This window comes from Bos grunniens, chromosome 23 (genome assembly GCF_055505025.1).
Source record: "Bos grunniens cultivar Pamir isolate PY7600 chromosome 23, Bosgru_T2T1.0, whole genome shotgun sequence".
Taxonomy (NCBI): Eukaryota; Metazoa; Chordata; class Mammalia; order Artiodactyla; family Bovidae; genus Bos; species Bos grunniens.
In genome coordinates, this window is record NC_141187.1 from 8486279 (window position 1) to 8509329 (window position 23051).

The 23051-nt window shown below is 49.5% G+C and overlaps 2 protein-coding genes and 1 long non-coding RNA gene across 8 annotated transcripts; 2 read left to right on the forward strand and 1 right to left on the reverse strand.

Moving 5' to 3' along the window:
* Nucleotides 1-1185: 1185 nt before the first annotated feature.
* TAP1 (transporter 1, ATP binding cassette subfamily B member) lies at nucleotides 1186-9929 on the reverse strand. 3 transcript variants are annotated; one of them, XR_015152955.1, is made up of 11 exons: nucleotides 9250-9929; nucleotides 8706-8820; nucleotides 8437-8567; nucleotides 7273-7478; nucleotides 5933-6130; nucleotides 4975-5103; nucleotides 4624-4812; nucleotides 3603-3798; nucleotides 3207-3369; nucleotides 2805-2941; nucleotides 1186-1813 (listed from the first exon to the last, which is right to left on the reverse strand). XR_015152955.1 is itself a non-coding variant. In XM_086371083.1 (11 exons), the coding sequence occupies exons 1-11, from the start codon at nucleotides 9845-9847 to the stop codon at nucleotides 1601-1603; spliced, it is 2253 nt and encodes a 750-aa protein (XP_086227209.1). In that variant the 5' UTR covers nucleotides 9848-9929; the 3' UTR covers nucleotides 1186-1600. The 3 variants fall into 3 exon arrangements, 2 of the variants coding, with proteins under 2 accessions (XP_086227209.1, XP_086227210.1); XM_086371083.1 differs by having other exon boundaries at nucleotides 3603-3776; XM_086371084.1 differs by lacking the exons at nucleotides 1186-1813; nucleotides 2805-2941; nucleotides 3207-3369; ... (1 more) ...; nucleotides 4624-4812; nucleotides 4975-5103 and adding an exon at nucleotides 5494-5762.
* On the forward strand, nucleotides 2835-4291 carry LOC147346561 (uncharacterized). The gene is made up of 2 exons (XR_015152958.1): nucleotides 2835-2972; nucleotides 3880-4291. It is a non-coding gene; the product is annotated as an uncharacterized LOC147346561 (long non-coding RNA).
* A 16-nt stretch (nucleotides 9930-9945) lies between the features above and the next one.
* On the forward strand, nucleotides 9946-16936 carry PSMB9 (proteasome 20S subunit beta 9). Of its 4 annotated transcripts, none has more exons than XM_086371088.1 (6): nucleotides 9946-10287; nucleotides 12362-12429; nucleotides 14572-14703; nucleotides 15369-15498; nucleotides 15743-15884; nucleotides 16753-16936. In XM_086371088.1, exons 2-6 carry the CDS (start codon nucleotides 12371-12373, stop codon nucleotides 16878-16880), a joined length of 591 nt encoding a protein of 196 aa, XP_086227214.1. In that variant the 5' UTR covers nucleotides 9946-10287; nucleotides 12362-12370; the 3' UTR covers nucleotides 16881-16936. The 4 variants fall into 4 exon arrangements, with proteins under 4 accessions (XP_086227214.1, XP_086227216.1, XP_086227213.1 ...); XM_086371087.1 differs by lacking the exon at nucleotides 9946-10287 and adding an exon at nucleotides 10400-10492; XM_086371090.1 differs by lacking the exon at nucleotides 14572-14703 and having other exon boundaries at nucleotides 9981-10287.
* Nucleotides 16937-23051: the final 6115 nt, after the last annotated feature.

Sequence of the window (23051 nt, forward strand, 5' to 3'; positions counted from 1 at the left end):
GGCGGCTCGCGGAGGAGGAAGTGAAAGCGAAAGCCCGAAGCCTTAAGGGGAGGGAACCAAAATGTTTTCCACATCCCCCTGCCCTTTCCGAGGAGCCGTCCCGTTCGAGTCCGGGCACGGGGAGTGTTAGGTTGGGAAGAGGCTTCTCTGCTTCGCCTTCATGGAAATTGGGGAAACGAGGGTGCCAGGCCGTTAGAAGAAAGGAAGAAAGACAGAGCGGCTTCGAAAGCCACCCCCCTCCCCACCCGGCGATGAGGTTTCAGCGAAAGACACGGCCAGCCTGCGGCATCCTCCGGGGACAGTTACAGGGCGGGGTGGGGGTCATAGCATCAAAAGCGCAGCCTCACCCCAAACGGGCTCAACCTCAGCGAGAACCTGGGAGCAGTTTCAGCGGAAACGGAGGAGGGGGGCGCCTAGGAGCCTCGTTTTATAAAAAGTAGGGGAGGGCTAGGAGTGCGTGGTGGCCCTGAGTCCCAGGACAGGTCCCGGGGCGACTGCCCGCCGAATATACCTGCACGAGTGGGGGAACGGAGCGCCCAGGAGAAGGTACAGCCCCAGACTTCCGCCTGGTGCCTCCTAGGGCCTCTCCCAGTTCAACGGTCTCCCCAACCTGTAGCCACCCACAAGAACTGCGCTTTCCGCCCCCAGCTCCTCGCGTAATTCTTGCTGGACCGAGCACTCCGGAGCTCGCCTTTTCTAAACCCCGCCTCTCCTTGCAACCTGATTAGGCCTCATCTGCCCAGCAACTGTTGACGTCACACGAGCACGGCGCGCTCTGAATGGAAGAGGTGTACTAGAGCGCCCCGCCCACTACGCTGATGACTCCCGCAGGTTCCACCGCACAGCGCGGTGAACCCCGCTGCAAAGGGCCGGCGCTGGCGAGAGTGATGAACTGCTTTCAGCCGTGCTCACCCTCCAGCCTCCTCCTCCAGGTTCTGAGGCACTGCTGCTGCTGGCGCCTTGGAGGACGCTGCATCCCTGTCTGGCTCACTCTTAGGGGGGCTGGCACAGAGGGCTGGAGAAGTGGAGAGAGCAACCATGGGAACAGAACACTTAGGGGAGAAGATGCCACACTTCGGGCTGGGGATCACGAGGATGCCGAAGGAGGGAAAGATCCGGCTTCCGAAAAGTGCGCTGCAAACTTCGGCGGGCCACTTGGGCCAATGAAAACATGAGAAACCAGGGTAACAAAACACCAATTTTATTATAAATATCAAGAAACTACAGTGTACTTACGCAAGAAACTGTAGGGTATTTATGGGCCAGCATCTGCCTGGGGTCGGACTGGAAAGAAGCCGACCTTCCATGTGTATTCTAAATCTCTTCATTGTCTGGGTGCTAGCCACAGCAACCCTGGCTCCAAACCCAGTTACACAAGGAGTTAGCACCCCTGTTTTCAAGCCTGAAATCCGCATCACCACAAGAGGAGCTTGGAGAGCAGGTAACACTCATGGCAAAATTTCAGGTATCACCTAGGGGGTTACGTTTCAGAAGCAGCTGCCCATGCTGCAGCTCTGGTAAGACCTCTGTTCTCAAACTCTCCACTATAGACAGGAGGGAGTGAGGGAGGGAGACAGAGTCTGCGGGTCTGAGGAGTGTTTCATTCTGGAGCCCCTGGCCGGCCAGGAGCCTGCACCATGGCCCAATAGCGTCCTTCATTCGTCATGAGCTGCTGGTGGGTTCCTGCCTCAATGATCGTGCCTCCTTCCAGAAAGAGGATGTGGTCAGCCTGTTCCACCGAACTGAGGCGCTGGGTGATGAAAAGCACTGATCGAGAGCCCCGCTCAGGGCTTTCATAGAGCAGCTGCTCCACCTGAGAAAAGACACAGACTGTCAGAGCTGAGGACCCCTCCCGGCTCAGGAAGACACCTGTGTTTCCAGAGCTGGGAGGGACTTTGCCTCAATCAATACCACCTCTGCCAAAAACCTCAAAGAGAGTGAAGAGTCTCCTTCTGAGTGCTTCTCTGTCAAACTTATGATCTGTGAAGGGCTGTTTACATGAGGTGGCAACAGTGGAATAAAAGTAAAGAGTCCTAGGGTGAAACTCAAAACAAGAGAGGGGAGGGTACTGGAAAGTCTCTCCACCCTAATTTTTATATTCTTTTAAGGAAATAAAACTGAGTAAAGAGCATGAGCATTCAAGTCAAGCAGACTTTTACTGGGGTCCAGGTTCTGCTACTCAACAGCTGCACAACACTGAGCAGGTAATTCCACCTCTCTTAGTGTCCATGTGCTCATCTGTTGAATGAGGATGACAACAGCCAGCTCACAAGAGTTCGTGATAAGTGAGGGAGAGAGTACATGTGAAGGGCCATCCAGCATGGCTGGCACGTAGAAAAAGTTCAATTCACATTAGCATTACAAGCATGGCCTTTTGCTCATGTTTGGCTTCACTGATTCAGGATTGTAGATCATCTCTTCTAACCAGTTTTAGGCCTCTTGGGCTCCCCTGATGGCTCAGTGGGTAAAGAATCCACCCACAATGCGGGAGACACAGGAGACTCGGATTCCATCCCTGGGTCAGGAAGATCCTCTGGAGGAGGAAATGGCAACCCACTCCAGTATTCTTGCCTGGGAAATTCCATGGACAGAGGAGCCTGGTGGGCTACAGTCCAGGGGGTTGCAAAGAGCCAGATATGACTGAGCATATGGCTCTAGGTACTAGGCCACCTTGGAGAGAAGCTCGTGGGAACTGAGAACTACAAGGACTGGATTGGAAAATTTCCACGTAGTATAATGACAGAGGATGAGTGAGGCAAGGCAGCTTGGGTGGGAAATAGGCAATAAGAAGACGACTGTCTCACCAGGGATTGGCTGTTTGCATCCAGGGCGCTGGTAGCATCATCCAGAATGAGTACGCGTGGTTTCCGGATCAGAGCTCGAGCCAAGGCCACTGCCTGTCGCTGACCCCCTGACAGCTGGCTCCCAGCCTCACCCACCTCTGCAGAGACAAGGGCCAAGGCGAGGACTGGGTAAGCACACATGCACACACACGCACACCCAACAAGGACTGCTGGATGCAGCAGGGTAAGAAAGGTTCTGGGAAGGTAAAGGAGTTCTGAGAATATGAGGATGCAAGAGACACGAGAACAGGATCTTAACTTCAAACTGATGTCAGTGGGGTGGGAGGACCTAAGGAATGAAGGCAAGACTACTGGGGTTTCAGTGAAGGTAAAGATGTCTGGGGGGGTGATGGGAGCAAGCACCTGTGTCGTAGCCTTCAGGGAGCTCAGAGATAAAACCGTGGGCTCCGGACTCCACCGCAGCAGCTGTGATTTCCTCCATGGTCGGCTCCTGGACCAGGCCATAGGCAATATTTTCTTTAAAGCTTCTTCCAAACAGCAGAGGCTCTTGTCCCACAGCAGCCACCTAGGACAAAATACAGTGCAGAGTCATAGAACGAGGAACACAGGAGTGTGGTCATCTAGAGACTGAAGGCTGAGCATCTCCACTGAGAGCCTGTCACAGAGTGACACGGCCTCTCTGCTGACCACACGCCCACCTCTCCCCCAGGGTCTCCTAACTTCCGCTCAGAGTGCCCTCGGAGAAGGCTCTCCTGACTTGAGGCTCCCTGCCCTCCCCCATGCCATCTTCTTGCTCACCTGTCTGTGCAGGTAGCGGTGCTCGTATTTGGGGAGGGGCTCCCCGTCCAGCAGCACCTGGCCCTCGGTGGGCTGGTACAGGTTCTGCAGCAGTGCGGCCACCGTGCTCTTCCCAGACCCGTTGGGCCCCACCAGCGCCGTCACCTCACCAGGACGAAGGGTGAAGGTCAGCCCCTGGAAGCCGGAGAACCACACACTAAAAGAGAGCCAGAGGCCCCTAACCTTAAGACCAGGTATCATCCACTCATTATGGTGTCTCGCCTACGTCTTCCCCCAGAGAAGAAAGGAGAAAAGCGGGGGAAATACAGCAGCTCCTCCCTTCCCACAGACATAGATTGCTCCCCGTGGAGTAGAGATGAAAGATGAAACAAAGACAAAGGCAGAACTTAAGCACCAAGAGCCACACGCTGGATCTCAGACACTGTGGGGAAAAAAGAAAAAATCATATTCAAAAGCACAGTTGGAAAGAAAAAGGAAATACGGAAGACTGGAGACACAGCCTCTGCTTCGGTGATGCCTTACAGGAGAACCTTCTCCCTAAGAGCATCCACTCCCATTCTCCTTGGAAATCTGGACTATTCTTGAGTTTGGGGCGGCTTTTTGTTTATTTATGTGTGTATTTTGGCTGTGCTGCATCTTTACTGCTACATCCGGACTTTCTCTAGTCGCAACAAGCAGGGGCTACTCTATTTATGGTGTGTGGACTTGTCTTTGCGGTGGCGTCTCTTGTTACACAGCACAGCCTCTAGAGCACATGGTCTTAATTGCCCCATGGTGTGTGGGATCCTCCCAGATCAAGGGTCGAACCCATGCCCCCAGCATTGGCAGACGGATTCTTAACCAGCGGACCACCCACGGAAATCCCTGGGGCAGTTTTAGGGGACAAATGCTACTCAGCTTTGCCTCTGAGGGGTGAGGGAGGGTCTGTACATGGTGCTAAGCAGGCTGAAGGCAGGAAGACCATTTAGGATGACCGAGTTGAGAGGGAGGCTGGAGGAATGGAGGGATCTGTAGGTTGTACCTGCAGCACGGGGACATCCGGACGGTTTGGGTAGGCAAAGGAGACATCCTGGAACTGGACGCTGCCGCGCAAAGTTAAGGAAGCCAATGATCCACTCTTTGGGCAGTTAGGGACCCGGTCCAGGTATTCAAATATTTTCTCTGAAAAGCCCACAGCCTTCTGTACCCTGGGGTAGCTGGACAGCAGCACCTGGAGGGGAGGTATGAATAGTGCGGTGGGACGCAGGAAGGACCCAGTCTGTTGCTAGGGTTACAGGATGTGAGGAGGGTGAGGGAGGGAAGGGAAGTGACTTGAATGGCGGTGGCACACAGGAAGGAAAAGCACTGGGGAGTGGCCACGGAGGGACCTCACCTCAACAGCTATGGTGAACTGGATCTGGTACAGAATAAAGGTGACCAGGCGCCCACTGCTGACAGACCCACTTGTCACCAGCTGCCCGCCAAAATACAGGATTCCCACCTTCAGCAGCATCCCTGAGAGCTGTGGAGAGACCACAGAGAAAAAGGGACTGAAGCAGGAAAGTCAAGAACCAGAATGGTTAATATCAAGGAGAGAGAAAGTCCCTTTGCACCAAGTAACACATGGGGCTCAATGGGGATTAAAGGATGAATCACAGCATCCCGTGGTGTGATCACTCAGGCGCACAGGATACAAGTCAACTACCATCATCACCATCACCAGGAATGCCTTGTTTGGGGAGCATTCTGCTCTTCACAAGAGGCTTTCATGAACGTGATGTCATCTAATTTTCATATCAAGAATCTTATAAACAAGGTTATAGCACTCTCATCTTTTAAAATAAGAAAATAAGTCTCACAGAAGGTAAGTTACTATTAATAGCCCATGGCTACAGAGCTAACAAGTGGTAGCATCAAGGCAGGAACTTCTGATCACTGGTCTAATTCTCGGTCAATTACATCACAAGATGCCCCTCCTCCTTGGCTTCTGCTAGTCCCTTGTCTCTCACAAGTTCATCTGCATAGTCCCAGCATGAAGCTGCCCAACAAAAGCTACCTGCCATTCCCCATGCTGCCCCATGAGGCAAGGAGAAGTCCTGGGACTGGAAGACATGGTGCTTTCCTACAAAGGGGGTCATGGAGATTCGGTGCACCATGGGGAAAAGAAGCCATGTAGCATGCCTAGAAAGAAGGAGGGGGTTCAGAACACTAGGTCACCCAGCCCCTGGTTGCTAGGATACAGACACTGAACCCACCCCTGCCCAGTGAAGGAAGAGTGCGGAGCAGGGTCAGGGGAAGGGGAATGGTGATAGGGGATATCAGGGGATAGGCATTCATGCCCAGGTGCTCACACTGGAGGTCCAGAGGTTGACCGCGTAGGCCAGGGCCTCCTTCCGGTTGAGCACCATCATCTCATGCAGCTTTTGCCTGAACTTCTGGGCCTCACCCTCTTCATTGGCAAAGCTCCGAACTGTAGGCATGGCTGACAGCACCTCGATGGCCACCTGGCTGGACTTTGCCAGAGATTCTTGTACCTGTTCTGCCAGCACCTGTGGAGATATGAACCAGAGATACCACACAAGGTTGGCAAACCATGAGGGATGCTAGGACCTGAATTATCCAATCAGAGATTACAGGTGAGAGGCAGCAGAGGGACAAGAGAGAAAAAGACACAGCTCCTACCACTCACCAACCCCCCCGCCCCCATACCAAAGAGAAACAGAAAAGAGGGAAATGCTTCAGAAGGGCCATGGGGGTCATATTCCTGAGATCGGTGTCATATTCTTTTATTTTCTTTTATATTACAGTACAGTTTATTTGGGGGCTTCTGTTGTGGCTCAGTGGCAGAGAATCTACCTGCCAGTTCAGAGATATGGGTTTGATCCCTGGGTCGGGAAAATCCTCTGGAGAAGGAAACAGCAACCCACTCTGGTATTTTGCCTGGGAAACCTCATGGACAGAGGAGCCTGGTGGGCTACAGTCCAGGGCGGGGGTTGCAAAGAGTTGGACATGACTTAGCAACTAAACATGGAAAAGGAAATGGCAACCCATTCCAGGACTCTTGCCTGGAAAATCCTGTGGATGGAGGAGGCTGGTAGGCTACAGTCCATGGGGTTGCAAAGAGGTGGACACGACTAGTGACTTCACTTTCTTTCTTTCTAGCAACTAAACAACAACATAGCTGATCTATAATATTGTATTAGCTTCAGTAGTACAGGAAAGTGATAGATATTTATGTGTATATATACATATATATATGACTTCCCATGTGGCTCAGTGATAAAGAATCCGCCTGCCAATGCAAGAGATCTGGGTTCCATCCCTGGGTTGGGAAGATCCCCTGGAGAAGGAAATGGCAACCCAATATCTATTCTTTTTCAGATTCTTTCCCTATATATCATTACAGAGTATTGAGCAGAGTTCCCTGTGCTATCCAGTCGGTTGTTACTGATTATTTTATTAATATATATACAGTAGTGTCTATATGTTAATCCTAACCTCAGGTTGTGGGAGACGTTAGAAGACACGGAGAACATGAAAACTGACACTGAGCAGCCCAAGAATGTGCACAAATAGAGCCACAGAGATGATGAATCAGTGCAGGCGCCAGGAAAGAACCCTGACAGGAAGCGAGCCCACCACATCTGGGCAATAGGAGTCAGTGTAGGTTGAGGCAACTCCCCAGACACACCTTGTACCATTTCCCCATCTTCTCAGGCAGAAGAAAAAGCAGGGGCAGGGCGACCAGGGTGATCATAGTGAGGGACGGGGACGCCCAGAGCATGAGCCCCAGGAGACACAGTCCCCGGATGAGGTACCACAGCAACAGGCTGAGATCCGAACTCAGAGACTCACTCATGGTGGACGTGTCATCTGTCACCCGAGATGTGATTTCACCTGTCAAGGGTTGGGGAGAAGAGGGTGGTGTGAATGAGAATCTCAGAGTGATGGGAGGGACAGGTGAGCCAGGGTGCCAAGGGAAGGGTTCTAAGAAAGCTGAGAAGACAAGGTCAGTGGTTAGGGAGACTTGGAACCTCAACACAAGGAGAAAGTATTCCAGAGGAAAAGACTGGCTAAAGACTTTCCAGTTTAAAAAAAAAAAAAAAGATGCACTTGTGAATTTTCTTTTCTCTGACAGATTTCTGTTCTCTAAGAACTTTTATATCCCAGGTACAGGGGCAGGAAAAACTTAAGCAGATCATCTAACATAGCTGGAGAGAAACAAAGTTGCTGTTAGACAGCAGTCCAGGAAACTGTAGCAAGCACTGGACTGAGAATCAAGAGAGGGGTTCTGTCTCCGAGTTCATCTCTGTCCATACGGATCTATTCAAGTGCCAGCATTTGGGGATGGCCTCAGTTCCCTTCTCTGCAAAGCAAGGTGGCTGGACTCTGTGATCTCAAAATTCCAAGGTTTTAAATTCCAGTCATTTGTATCTAAACTCACACAGAGGGATAAGTCTGTAAGGCTTGGATGGAAACACTAGGCTTTTCTTAAATAAAAGGAGTATGTTTTGCTCTTGAGACATGTTGAGAATAAGACATGACAATGTTTATGTGTGAGAGATAGAAATCAAGGTTATAAGTAAAAGAGGAGGTATGGGCTTCCTTGGTGGCTCGGATGGTAAAGAATCTCCCTGCAATGCAGGAGACCTGGGTATGATCTCTGGTTCGGGAAGATCCCCTAGAGAACCCACTCCAGTATTCTTGCCTAGAGAATTCCATGGACAGAGAGCCTGGTGGGCCACAGTCCATGAGGTCCCAAAGAGTCGGACATGACTGAGAGACTAATAATTTAATACTTTATGGGTATATAAACAGTAAGTGAATGGATAGTGAAAAGATTTTCATGAGAAACCTGTTTGGTTCTTTTGAAAGAACTCTGTCTCCTGGCGCAGGACAGCCTGAAACACCTCTCCCTGCAAGTGGCTATGCATGCGGCCCATGGTGCTGTTGTAGATTCCATCCGCTGCGAACTCCAGCACTGCGCTACAGGGAGACAAGAGAAGGGGGCCCAGGGCGGTCAGGAGGTCCCCCAGAAGTTCACCCTGGACGGCAGCCCCAACTTCCAATTCCCACTTTTTCCGAATCCCCTGTCCCCCAGCCTTCTAACTTCAGTGCCCAGACCTGGCTATGGTGAGGACCGACATGAGAGTCACGTTCTGAGTGAAGGCAGCGGCGGTCTCATCCTGTACAATCCAGTCGGTGAGCCGGCCAGTGAAGAACGGAATGGCCATCTCCCCTGCGGAGGGGAACAAATAGCAAGTCTAAGCAGGTCAGCTCTCACCAGGCCCTGGCCCACCGGCCTTTATTCATTCTCCTGCAGAGCAGTGGCAGAAAGATACCATCTCCACTTACACGGGGCCCAAAGACCTTTAGAGGTTTAATGAGGAAGCCTAGCGGTTGTAGGATGGGCTGCCCCGGAAAAGCCCTTGTCCACGGTGGCCAGTAAAGCAACAACACGCAGGGCAGCCCTGGAGTCCAGGACCCCTGACAATTACCCAGTCAGGACCTTCCCGCTCCAGTGGGGTGATCAAGACCTGAGCTGGGTCCCCTTCCCCTCACCCACATTTCCGAGAACCCACACCAATTGATCTCACTGACCATGCCCCTCGATTCTTACCCAGTCCTCCAGTCCCGTCCCCCTTCCCGTTGCACCACCCCCCCTTACCGAAACAGGAGAGGAACACCAGGGCCAGAATGAACTGCACGTGGCTTTTCTCCGGACCCAGGAAGACTAGAAGCCGACTCATCGCCAGGCCAAAAGCCCCGCGAGCTCCTTGCACCCAGAGGCTCCTGATCTTATACCACAGGGTGGCCGCGGGCAGTGCCGCCCAGTAGCTGAAGGCGAAAGCGTCCAGGCGACCTTCCCAGTGCAGGTGCCCGGCGCTGTCCGCGTCCTCGGGGGCTCGCCAGGAGACCAGCTCTCGGAACAAGGCAAGTCCCGGCAGGGCCAAGCCCAGCGCCGCCGCCAGCGGCTCCAAAACAGCCAGCCACCCGAGGACTCGCGTGCTTTCCCTCCGGAAGCCCAGCGCGGCCCCGACGACGCCGCGGGCCCCCAGCCACAGCAGCGCGCAGCGGCTCAGGCCGGCCACCCAGACCCGGAGCAGCGGCAGCTCAGGGGGCACCAGCCGCGAGGCCACTCGGGGCAGCGCCGGCCGGAGCAGCATCCAGTCGGCGAGGAGAAGCAGCGCCGTCCCCAGCCACCCGACGGCGGCGCGGGGGAGGCGCGGGCGCCCGCGGGGAACTGGGGACCCCGAGCAGGCCATGGGCGCGCGCGGTCCCGGATCTCGCTGTCCCCGACGGGGTGCTGTAGGAGTCCGAGCCCGGGGCAGGAGCCGGGACCGCCGCGGGGAGGGGCCGGGGCGGGCCGGGGCGGGGCCTCGGAAAGTCCCGGGAGCCGGCAGAGCCCGCGGCGCTGCCCAGAAGCGGGCGGTTTAGAGGAAAGAGAAAACGAAAGCGGCCCGGCTTCCCAGGCCCGGCCCCTACGGAGGCGGCCGGCCCAGAGCACCTAGGAGGAGCACGGAGACCTCAGATCCGAGGCTGACCTCCTCCATCGCCACCCGAGCCCCGCCTGCAGGTGCCGCGCTGCTGGGGACTTTCTGGCCCCGGGTCTGCAGGCGGGGCTCCTGCGTCATCCGTCTCTGGGCAGATCCGCTGGCACCGGTCTCTTGCGTCATCTATCTCCGGGTAGACCCGCCCCGCACAGGTTAGCTCCGGGCCGCCCCACGCGGCGGCGCGGACTCGGGCGCCCCCTGGCGGGCGCGGCGCGGGGGCGGGGCCTCGGGCAGCGTGCCGCGCGCGGTCCCAGGTCGGAAACCAGAGCCCGAAGCGGCGAGCCTCGCGGAGCCGGGATGCTGCGGACCGGAGCCCCCAACGGGGACTTGCCCCGGGCAGGAGAAGTCCACACCGGGGTAATGAGTCTGGAGCATCAGCTGAGGGACGAAGGGACGGGCGGACCCTGGAAGCGCCACAGGGTGAACTCGGAGACTCGCAAGAGGGAGGAGACCGCTTGCAGCAGCCGGGGCGCGCATCCCAAAAGGAACACGGGCGTCTCCGTACAGAAGCAGGGTGCCCGGGTGGCCGCCAAGGGACTGGGCGCGAGGGGCCGGCGGGGAAGGGGCGCTTGGGCTCCGATCTGAAAGCGTTGAGGGGAAGCTGCTCTAGAGCGCTTTCGCTTTCACTCTGGACTAGAGACAGGGGCTGCTTCAATGAAGGGGAGAGAGCTGGGGAAGGTGCGCAGAGATAAGGACACGGTGCCCAGAGTGAACAGGACGGCACTTGGGGAGGAACGCGTCCCACAGACCTTTGATGGACTCGCGCGGGGGAACTTACCGCCCGGGCCCTGCTCACGGGGGTTCCCTGTGAGCTGGCGCTGCCAGTGCCCAGCCTGGTCCAGGAAGGAAGGCAGCTACTTGGGCCGGGTGCACCGTGCTCCCCTCCCGGTGTCTTCCTCATCCACCTGCACAACCTGCTAGAGGACTTTTGCCCAGGCTGGGCCCCCGGGGGGCTGGTGGCAGCCCTTGGCTGGCTGGCTTCTGCTCTCAAGTGACCGCCACCATTCTCAGCTTCCGGCAGCCTTGTTATAACGGAGTAACCTCTCGGTGGGGTTACTCCTTATCTCTGGTCTGCTCTTCACGATGAATCAGTGTGTCAAAATGAGCACCCCGGCCAATATCCCCGGAGGCCAGAACAACTTATGAAGCCCTGAGGAATATAGCAGTGAAATCATTTATTAATTAGAAACTCTTCCCCTCACCACCAGATGAACAGTGGAAAGTAAGAAGTACAAGTCAGAACAAACCCTGGGAGCTGGATGGGGGTTTTAGTCCTGTGTGACCTTGGGCAAGTCACTTGCCTTCTGTATGATGCAGTTTCTTCCTTTGTAGGATCTTTAATGTTAAAAAAAAGAAAATGTGGCTTTATTCTCCTTCACTTTTCCTGGAAAAGTCAGCTAAAACTCCCCAATCAAATCCTCTCTTGCTACAGATCTCTTCCCCTGGCTATTTACTCTTTTAAAGAAAAAAAAATTACTTTTTAGCCACTCCACATGGCATGTGGGATCTTGGTTCCTTGACCAGGGATCAAACCCATGGCCCCTACAAAGGAAGCACAGTCTTAACCACTGGACCGCCAAGGAAGTCCCCTTGCTGTTTACCTCTTGATCAGAAATTCTTAAATGAGACCTTTATTTTAAACTGTCCCATGTGTTTCTTGATATTTTACTCCTTCCTTGACACGTGGCCATGGTAACCACTGACCTCCGAGATGTTTTCCCTTGTTCAGTAAACTGATTAAGGGGAGAGTGGGGTGGACGATTCTGGGCTAATAAAAAGACTTGAGCTTGTTTCCCAAGGTCACGGTCACTTGCTGTGTGGCAAGATCTGCAGCACATCTGTTCACACAACAAGCCCGAGCAGAGGTCATTCATTTGTGCAGCTGCGTCATCAGGGCCTGGAAGTGCCCCCCTGAGCCCTTCACTCAGAGGGAGCACTTAAGCCCCTGGGAGCTTCATCCCACCTCTCTCTTCACAGCGGGAAGAATTTTAGGGATGCCATTCTTTCTATGTGATACCACCAGCCAGACTCTGACGTTCCCTTGCAGCCAGGAAAGACAATAGACAAAACGGGAAGAAAAAAAAAATCCCATCCTGGGAGTCAACTCTGGCCTAAATTACCAGATAACCTTGAGCCAGTTGCCTCCCCTCTCTGAGAATGTTTCCTTATCTAACATGAAAGGGTCAAGGCTCTTCTGCTCTGACGTTCTATCCCATGTCTCCGCAGACAACCATCATGGCAGTAGAGTTTGATGGGGGCGTTGTGGTGGGATCGGATTCCCGGGTGTCTGCAGGGTGAGTACCAGTGACCCTGGGTACTTTTGGAAGGAAGCCCATGGCACCTAATGCACAATTTTAATCATTCATAAAGAGACTGGCATACTGAAGCTCTGGAGAAACTGAGTGAACCTTTCAGAAAGGCACTATACTAAGATATTGGGTGAGGGATTGGGTCTCTGAATTCATGGAGAGCAATCTGGGGCCTGAATGCTAACGTGGCCTGTCCCAGGGGGTCATCGAATTGGGTCTGAAAACAGTTTAGGAAATAGGGATTTCAGAGGTCTTCCTTCCATCTGTGTTTAGAGATAGAAAAGATGGTTCTGCCGAGCAGGTATCCTGGTTTCTGATCCACTGTGTGAACTAAGTTTGTCTTTCTCCCTTTTGGCCAGTTTCCCCACATACAAGAAAAGTATACAGGATTAGATCAACATTACTTACTTTACATGCCATAGGACATACAACTTCCTCAAGATGGTTAATAACAAAGAAAAATTAGTAAGGGGAAGATTGTTCTTAATTTAATGTAGTATTTTTGTTTTATTATAAAATGTAAGTCTGATTTTGATCATTATTTGCAGGGTTTCATTTGTCTGAGACAATTTTTTCCTTCCTGCTTTAATCCAGGCATTAAATTTCATGTACTCTGAAGCCATTCTATTGTCAAAAGAACATCAGAAATTTTAACAACTCGATGTATGATCCTGCAGTCCCACTCCTGGGCATATAGCCAGGCAAAACTGTAATTCAAAAAGATGCCTGCACCCTTGTGTTCATAGCAGTACACATGTTCTTTATCCATTCCTCTGTTGATGGACATTTAGGTTGCTGCTGTGTCCTGGCTATTGTAAATAGTGAACACTGGGGTGTATATATCTTTTTGAATTATAGTTTTCTCCAGAAATATGCCCAGGAGTGGGATTTCCGGGTGATATGGTAGTTCTAGGTTTAGATTTTTAAGGAAGCTCCACACTGTTCTCCATAGTGTCTGTACCAATTTACATTCCTATCAACAGTATTAACGATGTTCCCTTTTCTCCATACCTTCACCAGCATTTATTGTTTGTAGATTTTTTTATGATGGCCATTCTGACCAGTGTGAGGTGATACTTCATTGTAGTTTTTATTTTTACAAAAACAGAGACTCACAGACATAGAAAACAGACCTGTGGATGTTAGGGTGGGAGAAAGGAGGAGGACAGGGTCTGGGATTGGCAGGTGCGAACTGTTAATGTACAGAGTGGATAGAGCGTGTCTCTGATAATCAGTGGTTGAGCATCTTTTCATGTGCTTTTTGGCCATCTGTATGTCTTCTTTGGAGAAATGTCTATTTAGATCTTGCACCCGTTTTTTGATTGGATTATTTGTTTTTTGATATTCAGCTGAATGAGCTGTTTGTATATTTTGGAGATTAATCCCTTGTTGGTTGCATCATTTGCAAATATTTTCTCTCATTCTGAGGACTGTCTTTATACTAAATTTTAAAAAAGGAGTGGATAACTGTATATAATTCACTTTGCCATACACCTCAAAGTAACACAACAGTGTAAATCAACTATACTCCAATACAAAATTTTTAAAGATGTGATATATATGTATATTATGTGTGTGTGTGTGTATATATATATCACAATGGACTATCAGTCCTAAAAAAGAATGAAATAATGCCATTTGCAGCAATGGCAGAGATGATCAAATTAGGCACAGTCAGAAATAGATACCATATGATATCACGTATACATGGAATCTAAACTACGACAAATGAACATAGCCGCAAAATGGAAACAGACTCAAAGACGTAGAGAGCAGACCTGTGGTTGCCGAGGTGGGGGCGGGGAGAGGACTGGGAGTCTGGGATCAGCAGACGCAGTTACATACATAGAATGGATAAACAACAAGTTCCTACCATACAGCACAGGGAACTTATTCAAAATCCTGTGATAAACCATGATGGAAGGGTATATGAAAAAGAAGAGTTATATATGTATAACTGAATCACTTTGCTGATCGAACCCGGGTCTCCCGCATTCCAGGCAGACGCTTTAACCGCTGAGCCACCAGGGAAGCCCCGTAGAAATTAACACAACACTGCAAATCAACTATACTTTTTTTTTTAATTGGCAACTCTGACGCTGATGACTTTGCACTGCTTGCTGACAGGGAGGCGGTGGTGAACCGAGTGTTTGACAAGCTCTCCCCGCTGCACCAGCACATCTACTGCGCTCTCTCCGGCTCAGCTGCTGACGCTCAGGCCATAGCGGACATGGCCGCCTACCAGCTGGAGCTCCATGGGTATGAAACGGTGGGCTCCCCCGTCCAGGCTGCCTAGAGTTCCCCCACTCAGTGAACGCCAGCACCGTGTCCTATTCCAGGGGTGCTACCGTGGAAAATGAAAACTTCTTGCTTTGCCTTTAGCTTTCATTTCTCTTTGAACTGGCACTTGGCTCTCTCAAAGCTGGTTTCTGCATCTGTAAAGCAGAGGTAACTAACAACACCTCCCCTACCTCACCAGATAGTTATTTCCAAAACCAAAAAATATGCGTAAAAGTGATTTGAACACTGCAGATCACTCTCCTAATATAAATAGTGAGGCAGAAAATGAGGACTTCGCCCATCACGGTATCAGGTAGTGACCGTGTGGGAACCAAGGTCACGGGGCAGAAGTGATGCTTATCTGCTAAACCCATATGTGCAGGGCTCCGGCAGCCAGGAGACTTTTGTCACTGGGGACCGGGGGGCGGGGGACAGAGTAAAGGAGGGAGAACAATTAACAATTGAAACCTTCTTCCTAGTGGGTAATGTGAGACTCTGGTTCCCCTGCACCAGTGGGAAGGGAGCTGGAGTCTGAATCCTTACAGCTAGTTTTTAGGGGTCACCTGGCAGAGATGAGGATGATGGTCTAGGAGGGTGGACCTCCAGGAAAGCATATCACCACCTATTCCTAACCCTTCCTTCAGGATGGAACTGGAGGAACCCCCGCTCGTTCTGGCTGCTGCCAACGTGGTGAGAAACATCACCTATAAATATCGAGAGGACTTGTCCGCACATCTCATGGTAGCTGGCTGGGACCAACGAGAAGGGGGCCAGGTGAGTCTCTCCCAGCGTCCCCCCTTCCTTGGAGTTACCCTCTCCCCCAGAGAGGGAGATGGCGGTTATATGGCATTCCAGCCTTGAGTTCCAAAGACACTGCCCCTAAAAGCATAGGACCGTCTCAAAGGAGAAGCGTATGAGGTGCTGGGACTTCACTGCAGGGCGTGGAGACCACCTGCCTGTCTCAGGGCTGAGCAGAGGATGCAGGCTCCCAGAGTCTGAACGGAGGGTGCCTCCCCAGGTGTACGGGACCATGAGCGGGATGCTGATTCGACAGCCCTTCGCCATCGGTGGCTCTGGCAGCACCTACATCTATGGTTACGTGGATGCAGCGTATAAACCAGGCATGTCCCCGGAGGAGTGCAGACGCTTCACCACAAATGGTAATACGCAGGTGGGAGGGCACCTGGGGCAGGGGCTACACATGGTAAGGACGTCGAGTGTGAGGACGAGAAAGACATCGATGCCCATCTAACGAAATGTCCAAATGGGACACCTTTGAGAGTGAAGGGGCAAAGGCTAAACGAGATGGGCTTTCAGGACAAAGTTCAGATGGTCAGGAGTCCGCCTGCAATGCAGGAGACTTGGGTTCGATCCCTAGGTTGGAAAGATCCCCTGGAGAAGGGAATGGCTACCCACTCCAGTACTCTTGCCTGGAGAATTTTATGGACAGAGGAGCCTGGCGGGCTACAGTCCATGGGGTTTCAAAGAGTCGGACACGACTGAGGAACTAACGCACTTCAGGACAAAAGGCATAAACCAAGACTGTTCTGCGCACACCAAAGAAAGATCTAGGGTGACCGCAGGAAACGAGTTGTGTGCTTGGGCCAGCCGGTAAGAGCCAATTGTTACATATTCAAGGATTTGGGAGCTGCTTGCTTATCTACTTGTTACAAAATCATCATGGTGGGAGTATTGAGACCATGGACATTGCATGAAGACCTTTGTATTTTTCTAAGTTGCATCTCTAAATACACATCTCTAGGAGATGTGCTCTGAAGTCTGCATGTAGTAGTAGGCATATGGGCAGAAGGGAAGGGAAACCGTTTTTTAAAAATAGTTATTTATCTGGCTGCACAGGGCCTTAGTTGCAGCATGCGGGATCTAGTTGCTTTACCAGGAATGGATCCCAGGCTCCCTGCACTGGAAGCACAGGGTCTTAGCCACCAGACCACCAGGGAGGTCCCATGGGACGCGACTTCTGCAGCTAAGCTGCTCTCGCTTCCTCTCTCCACCCGGCACCCTTTGCAGCGATTGCCCTGGCCATGAAGCGGGACGGCTCCAGCGGGGGCGTCATCTACCTGGCCACCATCACGGGCGCTGGGGTGGACCATCGCGTCATCCTGGGCGATGAGCTGCCAAGATTCTATGACGAGTGAATCTCCTTCCTCGGACTCTCCTTCTTTATTTTGTAATAAACTTTCTGGAACCAGAAGCTGGTATGGTCCGTGTGCACTCAGAGAGGTGAAGCTTGGGAAGGGGGCTTCTGCCCACCCAAATGTTAGCGTATCTTTTGTATTCTTTTGTCTCCTACTTCTAAAACATGTTTCCCAGAGGAGGGCAGTGGGGGAGCAGGTGAAAATCAGGTGTACGTGACAGATCTCAGGTAGCTAAGACAGCTACACACCTGAGAATTAGCTAGAAGCACCAGCCAGATCACATGGAAAAGGATTCCTCTCATAACGCATTCATTCACATTAGAAGCCAAAACATGATAAGTGTTTAAATATTTGTGGAAGGGGGACTTGTGAATTTCAAAGAATAGTAACAATAACCCAAAAAAGCAACATTTATTGAACTGAGCATTGGCTACATGCCTGTAAACTTTTTATCTCTTAGAACCCAAACCAAAAGACCTTAGGTATGGGCTACAACTATTGACTCTTCAATGTAAGAATCGATGGAAGGTTACTATGAGTAAGTCATGGCAATTCAAAAGTGGAGATGTGGGATTTTGTTTACAAATGCCCTTCCTCTACCACTGACGTGAAACCTGTTCCCTCAAGACTCATATACCATCTCCTCCCTGAAATCTGCAATAATTAGCCCAGCCCAACATTTAACACTTGGGACGCTGTTTGATGTTTGAATAACGGTATTCAACAGGCTGAGCTCTGGACCTGTCTTTGCCAGGCATTTCCTGAGAGACAGGGCAAACCACCCCCCTCCTCTGAGCCCTTGTTTTCTCTTCTGTCAAATGGGGTGTTGAGTGACTTCTGAGATGCTTTAATGACAGTCAATGCCATTTGACACACAAGTGAGCAGTCAAGAGGTATATTTAACAGAATCCTAGTGGGCCACCTAGGAAGCTTCTGTCTGCTTTTCTTTCCAGATCTCAGGGGAAACATACAAAGCACCCTAAGACATCCCTATGTTCTAGGTAGTATGTATTCGGTTTGGAGAAAATGAATCTAAAATTACTATTGCCTTGAGTTCTTTCTAGCCACCAGATTTAACTTATTTTGAAATTCAATGTAATAGTTTGAGTATATTTTTCCTGCTGATTACAACAACTCAGAACACTGGAGAGTAGACAAAAGCAGGCACTAAACCACTCTGAAAAATAAACAAAAACCAGGTGGATTGTGGAGAGACTGAAAACCGGAGGAGACAGCATTCTGAGGGGAAAGGAGGGCTCAGAGGCTTTTCCACTTTCCTCTCACGGCTCTGCCCTGAAGTCCGGCGTCGACTGCAGAGCTGCACTGCTGAGTTGCATCTCCGAGAAAAACACTATGGTTCTGGCCAGGGGAAGGGAGAAAGCGGGCCCCTGTGGGCCGGAGGGCGCAGGGGAATCTCCCAGATGAGAGAGCTGGGAATGGGGATTCCCTGACTCTAGGGATGAATCCTTGTGACGACCTAAACTGCACATGCACGCCACAAAATCAGACAGCACAGCAGAGGCCTTGAGAACGTAATGCAGATACCAACCTTTAAAAACTGGAGAACTCAATGCAGATACCAACCTTTAAACACCGGATGGCCGGCTTTTTCTTTATTGGTCAAAAAATTTGCATTGTTGTGCCCCTCATTCCACAAAGGGCTTGTAGCAGCTTACAATGTAAAAAGGAGGAGCAAAAGAAGAAAATAATTGGAGAAAAGACAAAGTTAAATAAATGAAGCCAAGAGGTAAAACATGAATATCTGTTTTTAAAAAAGAGCAGTGATATGCTGGAGCTGTCTTGAACAGCTTAACAAGAGCAGATTGTAAAACACTCAGGAGATTCGAAAGGCAGTTGTTAACCACTGGTAGTTTTGACATTGACCACGGCAGAAATATTTATACTACGAAACCAGAAATGTTACGTATCAGAACTTTGGGTTTTGTTTTTTTTTTCCCCAGAAAGCCTGTTTACCAGGCCATGCATTGACCAGCCAGCTATCCACAAGCTTAGTCAGCTTTAAGCTACAGGGTAGTGAAAGCAAAGAAGGAAATGAAATCAGGTACAAGATTCAAAAGATTCATTTAAAAAGCAGGGACCTGCCTGGCAGTCCAGGGGTTAACACTCTGCACTGTCAAAGGCCCACGAGCCACCTGCTGTGGCCAAAAGATTAAAATAAATAAATACAATGAATATAAGGAGGAAAGCTTTTTAAAAAACTATAGGGACTTCCCTAGTGGTCCAGCGACTAAGAATCCATCTTCTAATGCAGGGCATGCAGGTTCGATCCCTGGTCAGGGAACTAATAAGCCCGCATGCCACATTGAAGACCCAGTGCAGGCAAAAAAAAATGTTTTTAATTTTTGAACTAAAAAAATTAATAAAACTTCTAAGAGTATTCTAAAAATAATAATAAAGGAAGAAAGAAAATCATCCAAAAGCAACTATATATATAATTTTTCAAGTCACGTAGAACATTTACTGAAAGAGAATATGCATGATGCCATAAACTCCAAAGTATTAATATCTTTGAAACCACACTCAGCAGCCATACCCTATTAAATTAGAACTTGATAACAAAAGGACACCTAAAATTCTCATGGTTTGCAAACTAAGAAAATTTTGATAAATAGCAGATTTAAAAGGTGAGTCATAAAAGAAACTTACTCATTCAGGAGCACACGGTAAAACTGTTAGCTATCGAATTCTGTGAGACATGATTAAAGGAGTGCTGGGAATTTTATAACTTCAAATACATTTATTAGAACAAAAAAATGTTTAAAATAATGATGTAAAAATTCTCCTAAAACTTTGGGAAAATAGCAATTAAGCAAACCTAAAGAAATAAGGAAGGAAATTTTCTACAGTGGTATCATACCCACTGCATTGCGTTGTGTGTTCGTCGCTCAGTCGTGTCCGACTCTCTGCGACCCCGTGGACTGTAGCCCGCCAGGCTCCTCTGTCCATGGGATTCTCCGGGCAAGAATACTGGAGTAGGCTGCCATTTCCTTCTCCAGGGGGTTTTCCCAACCCAGGGGTCAAACCTGGGTCTCCTGCATTGCAGATCTTAGTTACCTATTGCTATGTAACAAATGACACTGAAATTTAGCAGCTTAGGGTAACAATCATTTACAAGTGGGCATTACTAGGATCACAGGGGAAATTTAAATATGGACTGCGTGTTAGATAATATTATATTCTACGTGAGTATCTTGGAGGTGATGTTATTCTGCTTCTGTAGAAGAAATGTCCTTATTCTTAAAATACACATGCCAAACTATTTCAGGGTAAAATGTCATGATGTCCACAAATTTTCTCAAATGGCCTTAAAAAATAGTTCCTCAACAGGAAACAAATAAAACATAGCTCATTAATACAACAGAATACTACATAAGCAATGCATATTAATGAACTACTGATAATGCAACAAGATAAATTTCATAGAAATAATTTGAGTAAAAAAGCCACACATACACAAAGCTACATAATACAGTATGTTTTGAAACAACAAGGTCCTACTGTGTAGCACGGGGAACTATATTCAATGTCGTGAAACAAACCATAGTGGAAAAGAATATGAAAAAAAATGTGTATAGCTGAGTCATTTTGCTGTGCAGCAGAAATTAACACAACATTGCAAATCAAGTCTACTTCAATAACATTAGAGAAAGAAGAAAAAAAGCAGTATACCTATTGCTGTGGAACAAACCACCCCTAGACTTTGAGGCTTAAAACAAAGATAATCATTTTATGATTTCTTGTGAGTCTGGGGGTTAACTGAACTTGAAGAACTAGTGATGTAACCCATGAACCAAAGCATTTATCACAGCAGGCACTCCACACAGCCCCTCACAATTCATGTAAGGACACTGGTTATGTGTCCCATCAGACTTGAACACCTTAAAAATGCCATAAAATTTCCCCTGACTTTCTGGGCCCTGCCTTTCCATAGTACAGTGCGGAAAGCCCACTGCTGCTGGCCCTCTTGGAAGTCAGGGCACCAATAGAGGACCTAAGTCCTACTTTAAAAAAAAAATCAAATTTGGGCTTCCCTGGAGGCTCAGTGGTGAAGAATCCCCCTGCCAGTGCGGGAGACATGGTTCAATCCCTGGTCCAGGAAGACTCCACATGCCTCAGAGCAGCTAAGCCCATGAGCTCCGACTACTGAGCCTGTGCCTTAGAGCCCAGGAGCCGGGACTACGGAGCCTGTGCTTTAGAGACCATGAGCCCCAACTACTGAGCCTGTGCCTTAGAGCCCAGGAGCCCCAACTACTGAACCTGTGCCTTAGAGCCCAGGAGCCCGGACTATGGAGCCTATGCTTTAGAGACCATGAGCCCCAACTACTGAGCCTGTGCCTTAGAGCCCAGGAGCCCCAACTACTGAGCCTGTGCCTTAGAGCCCAGGAGCCCAGACTACGGAGCCTATGCTTTAGAGACCATGAACCCCAACTACTGAGCCTGTGCCTTAGAGCCCGGGAGCTCCAACTACTGAGCCCACGAGCTGCAGCTACTGAAGCCTGCATGCCCCAGAGCCTGTGCTCCGCAACAAGAGAAGCCCCCACACCGCAATGAGGAGTAGCCCCCGCTCGCCATAACAAGAGCAGCAACAAAGACCCAGCACCGCCAAAAATAAGTTAAAAAAAATTTTAATAAATCAAATTCATGCACCTGAGACTTCAATTCACAGTTAAGCAACAGGAGGAAATGGGAATCTCCCCTCCATTCATTTCACTGGCAAAGGTGACAAGAAAAGCAACTGGCTTTGGAGAAGCAGCGTTAAAAAAAGGTGAAGTTCCTGACACGGAAGTGGCTTGGAAGTGGTTTGAGCGGTGGTTGCTGTAAAGTCTAATTCCTGACGACACAGCAAACAGCAACACTTAGAAGCAGAAGTAAATCGGTTTGTCAGATCGGTTCTGGCTGGCAGTTGCAGGGGGTGCTTTATCTGTTTATGATGTGCCTCCCATATGTTGCAGAAATGTATTTGTTAGACTTTTTAAAGTGTTACCAAACATGAATCGGAATCAGGAAGAATATAAGAGGCTAGATTCAAAGAGTATTTGCAAACCAAAGATGTACACACATAGTCTGGGAAATGGCTGTTGGAGATTCAGAATGGTTAATGTACTACAAGCAATAAAATCATAACCATGGACTTATCTTCCTCACCAGAGAAAAGGCAAAGTCATCAGACCTTATCAGCTTTCTGCAGATCAACCTCTCATGGTACAGGGCCAGCTGGGTTTTTAGTCAAGTTACAATCCTTGAAAACACTCAGATTTTGGTCAGGCAGGATTATGAGAAAATGTTCACATACAATATTAATCAAGAAAGCTGATTTTTGCCTTATTTCCAATTTTTGGAATATTTTCCCTACATGGTTCCTACCCTTAAGGTAATGAGTTGACCAAATAAAATTTTCCAGAAATGTTCTAACTCCATGTCCTTAATCTGACAGGCTGTTTTATATGGTCTGTTTTAGAATAAGATGTGACGATTGCCTTGCTGTGTGGCTAACAAATAGAGGTCTCAGTGATATTAAGACTAGAGAGTTGTCGTCTCTCTAGAAAACTTTTGCCCATAAGGTCATAGTTTTATTTACCCCTTTGATAACCAGAAATAATTTTATTGCCATGTATCAACTTACTGATTCCAAGAACTCTCCCCCAACTCACCTTCTCAGAGCTTTGCTGATAGGGCCTTTCACTGTGGATGAAATCTCATTTTCTCTGAGACACCCGAAGTTCATCAATGATCCTGGCTCACCAGAAATTAACATCCTTTCTGGGATTTTCCTGGTGGCCCAGTGGCTAAGACTCCATGCTCCCAATGCAGGGGTCCTGGGTTCAATAATTTCAATCAGGGAACTAGATCCCTTATGCCGCAACCAAGACCTGGTGCAGTCAAATAAGTAAATAAATCTTTTTTAAAAACAGAAATAAAAAACATCCTTTCCACCTGTCAGGCAGTGACTTAATAAACTAGGAACTGATGTGCTCAGAGGATTTCGTAGGCCTTGTTTCCACATATAAACTTCAGTCCTTTCTCTTATTACTGACTGGTCATACCCAATTAAATGAGATTTTCTTTTATATGTGACATTTCTGGCCTGCTCAGGATTCCGAATTAGGGGATGTGAACCACTGCTTATCACTACGTTGCCGTAAAGACAAA

Bases quoted from the DNA above. Each gene is read 5' to 3' on its own strand.
- TAP1 (XM_086371083.1), bottom strand. From the start codon at position 9,847: ATGGCCTGCTCGGGGTCCCCAGTTCCCCGCGGGCGCCCGCGCCTCCCC. The intron at 3,370-3,602 runs GTGAGCAAGAAG...ATTTTGTCCTAG, and splicing joins ACCGCTACCTGCACAGACAG to GTGGCTGCTGTGGGACAAGA. The intron at 1,814-2,804 runs GTGAGACAGTCG...GTCTTTTCTCAG, and splicing joins ATGCAAACAGCCAATCCCTG to GTGGAGCAGCTGCTCTATGA.
- PSMB9 (XM_086371087.1), top strand. From the start codon at position 10,433: ATGCTGCGGACCGGAGCCCCCAACGGGGACTTGCCCCGGGCAGGAGAA. The intron at 10,493-12,361 runs GTAATGAGTCTG...ATGTCTCCGCAG, and splicing joins CAGGAGAAGTCCACACCGGG to ACAACCATCATGGCAGTAGA. The intron at 14,704-15,368 runs GTATGAAACGGT...CCCTTCCTTCAG, and splicing joins TACCAGCTGGAGCTCCATGG to GATGGAACTGGAGGAACCCC.